This window comes from Hippopotamus amphibius, chromosome 15 (assembly GCF_030028045.1).
Source record: "Hippopotamus amphibius kiboko isolate mHipAmp2 chromosome 15, mHipAmp2.hap2, whole genome shotgun sequence".
Taxonomy (NCBI): Eukaryota; Metazoa; Chordata; class Mammalia; order Artiodactyla; family Hippopotamidae; genus Hippopotamus; species Hippopotamus amphibius.
The window spans coordinates 24,950,016-24,952,204 of NC_080200.1; the positions used below are offsets into that span (position 1 = coordinate 24,950,016).

Consider the following 2,189-nt stretch of genomic DNA (forward strand, 5'->3'; position numbering starts at 1 on the left):
TGGCTTATTGTAAAACTAGATGTGCAAAAGTGATGATTCTTAGAAAGTACTTGCTTTTGATTTATTTCCTTGTCTCATAAACCTGGAATGAATGGGTATTTGGAGGTTTGATATTAATGAAATCTAATGGAATGTGTAGTCTCAGAACAGTTCTTTATATTCATCCCAAGAACACTACAATTTTCTTATATCTTTTTGCTAAATCTAAAAGAAGGAAGAGGGAGAGACCATTCAGTGACAAAAATGAGGCAAGATGAGGGTATTAGCTTATTTTTACACAGAGAATTGGTTGTGATGTAGACCTCCAATACTTTTACTTAGAAGTGGTATAGCAATATTGTGCTTCTCTGTGTTCAGAGAACTCATTGATTTAGTTACTTAAAACTGATTTTATCAAGAGACAGGGAAATAAGGAGTCCAACATTAATAGAGAGGAAATAGGAAAACAGAGAGTTTCATTGTGTTTCCTCAGATCCTGCCATCTCCCAGAGATACTTGAACTTGAAACTGTCTACTCACTGGAACATGGGAAGCTACTTTGAAATGGGCTTCTTCCCCAGAATCTTCCTCATTGAGCCCACCACTTCCCTGTTCCTTAGGCTATAAATGAGGGGGTTTAGCATGGGGGTGAGGATGGTGTCAAACATAAAGAGAGCCTGGTTCAGAATAGGGGTGTGGGAAGATCCAGGCCTCATGTATATCATCATGGCTGGGCCATAGTAAAAGATGACCACAGTCAGATGGGAAGAGCAGGTAGCCAGGGCCTTGTTCCTGCCCTCAGGGGAGTTCATTTTCAGGACCTGGAGGAAGATGAGGGCATAGGAGGTCAGAATGAGGCTTACTGGAAGAAGAATTACAACAAATCCAGTCACTACTATCACTTTCTCATAGGTAGAGATGTCCTCGCAGGACAGCTTCAAGATGGCTTTGATCTCGCAAAAAAAGTGGTGGAGCTCTCGGGGGCCACAGAAGGGAAAGTGCATGGCATATGCTGTGTGGACCAAGGATGCCAGAGCCCCTCCTACCCAGGACCCCACAGCCATCAGCTGGGAGGCCTGGTGGCTGATAATGATTGGGTATTTGAGAGGATGACAGACAGCCACATAGCGGTCATAAGCCATGAGTGTCAGGAGGAGACATTCAGCTATCCCCAGAGTCAAGGTAAAGAAGACCTGTGCCCCACAGCCAATCAGGGAGATCTCTCTCTTCCCTGAGAAAAAGTTGACTGCCATTTTGGGGACTAAGCTAGAGATTAAAACCAGGTCCATGAGGGAGAGTTGGCTAAGCAGAAAATACATGGAGGTGTGAAGGCAGGGATCTGCCCAGATGAGAAGGATCAAGGTGGTGTTTCCTGTGATGGCAATGATGTAGATGAGAAGGACAACAGAGAAAAGGAGGCCTATATGTCTCATTCCAGGGAAAAGGCCCAGGAGAATGAAGTCTGTGCTCAATGTCTCATTTCCTGTCTTCATGTTCTCTCCTTACCAGCTTCTCCTGAAAGATAATGGAGGCTTTTAAGACACATGTGTAAATAAGACAAGGAAATTAAACCATGACCATAACTTTAATAATTGATGGCATAACATGAAGCCTTTTGGGGCAACTAAAAAGAGAATTTTGTCTGCTATGAAGTAGATAAAAGCAGGTGTTGAAACCACAGGAGAAGAGTTAATAACTAGAATATAAAAATGACACTAGAGAAGAAAAGATGGTGGTGAAATAGAGGGATGTGGAATGCATCCCCCTCCACAGATGCATTGGGAATGCAACAAAAGATGCAATAATTCCCACAGAGAATCAGCTGAACACCAGCAGACGGCCTCAGACCCCAGAAAGGACCACAAGGATCCTGACATAACTGGTAGGGAGGCATCTATGATGGCTGAAAGTGGGTGAAGTGGCTGAGCTGTGGCAGATGGGAGGGAGTGAGAAACACATGGAGGGTCCGCACCACAGCTCAGCGTTCCCGGACTGAGACATCGATTCACAGCTCAACAGAGGGTCTGGGAGAGGGAGCGTGGCAACTGGAGAGCTGGTTCAGGGTGAGAAAAATTGTTGCCAGTAAGAAGACAGACTGAGAGGACAGTAGGGAAGAAGTCTGCAGCGAGGAGTGCCTGACCCTGAAAGCTGCTCAGCCATGATGACAGCTGGATGCTGCAGGCTCACAGGTAGGGGGGAGGAGCCACATG

The 2,189-nt window shown here is 45.3% G+C and overlaps 1 protein-coding gene across 1 annotated transcript; it reads right to left on the minus strand.

Annotated features, from left to right (window-relative positions):
* Window positions 1–533: 533 nt before the first annotated feature.
* Window positions 534–1,472, minus strand: LOC130837306 (olfactory receptor 2AJ1-like). The gene has a single exon (XM_057710135.1). The coding sequence runs from the start codon at window positions 1,470–1,472 to the stop codon at window positions 534–536; it is 939 nt and encodes a 312-aa protein (XP_057566118.1).
* Window positions 1,473–2,189: the final 717 nt, after the last annotated feature.

What these genes read in the sequence shown, in the direction of transcription:
- LOC130837306 (XM_057710135.1), bottom strand. Translation starts at nt 1,472, where the DNA reads ATGAAGACAGGAAATGAGACATTGAGCACAGACTTCATTCTCCTGGGC.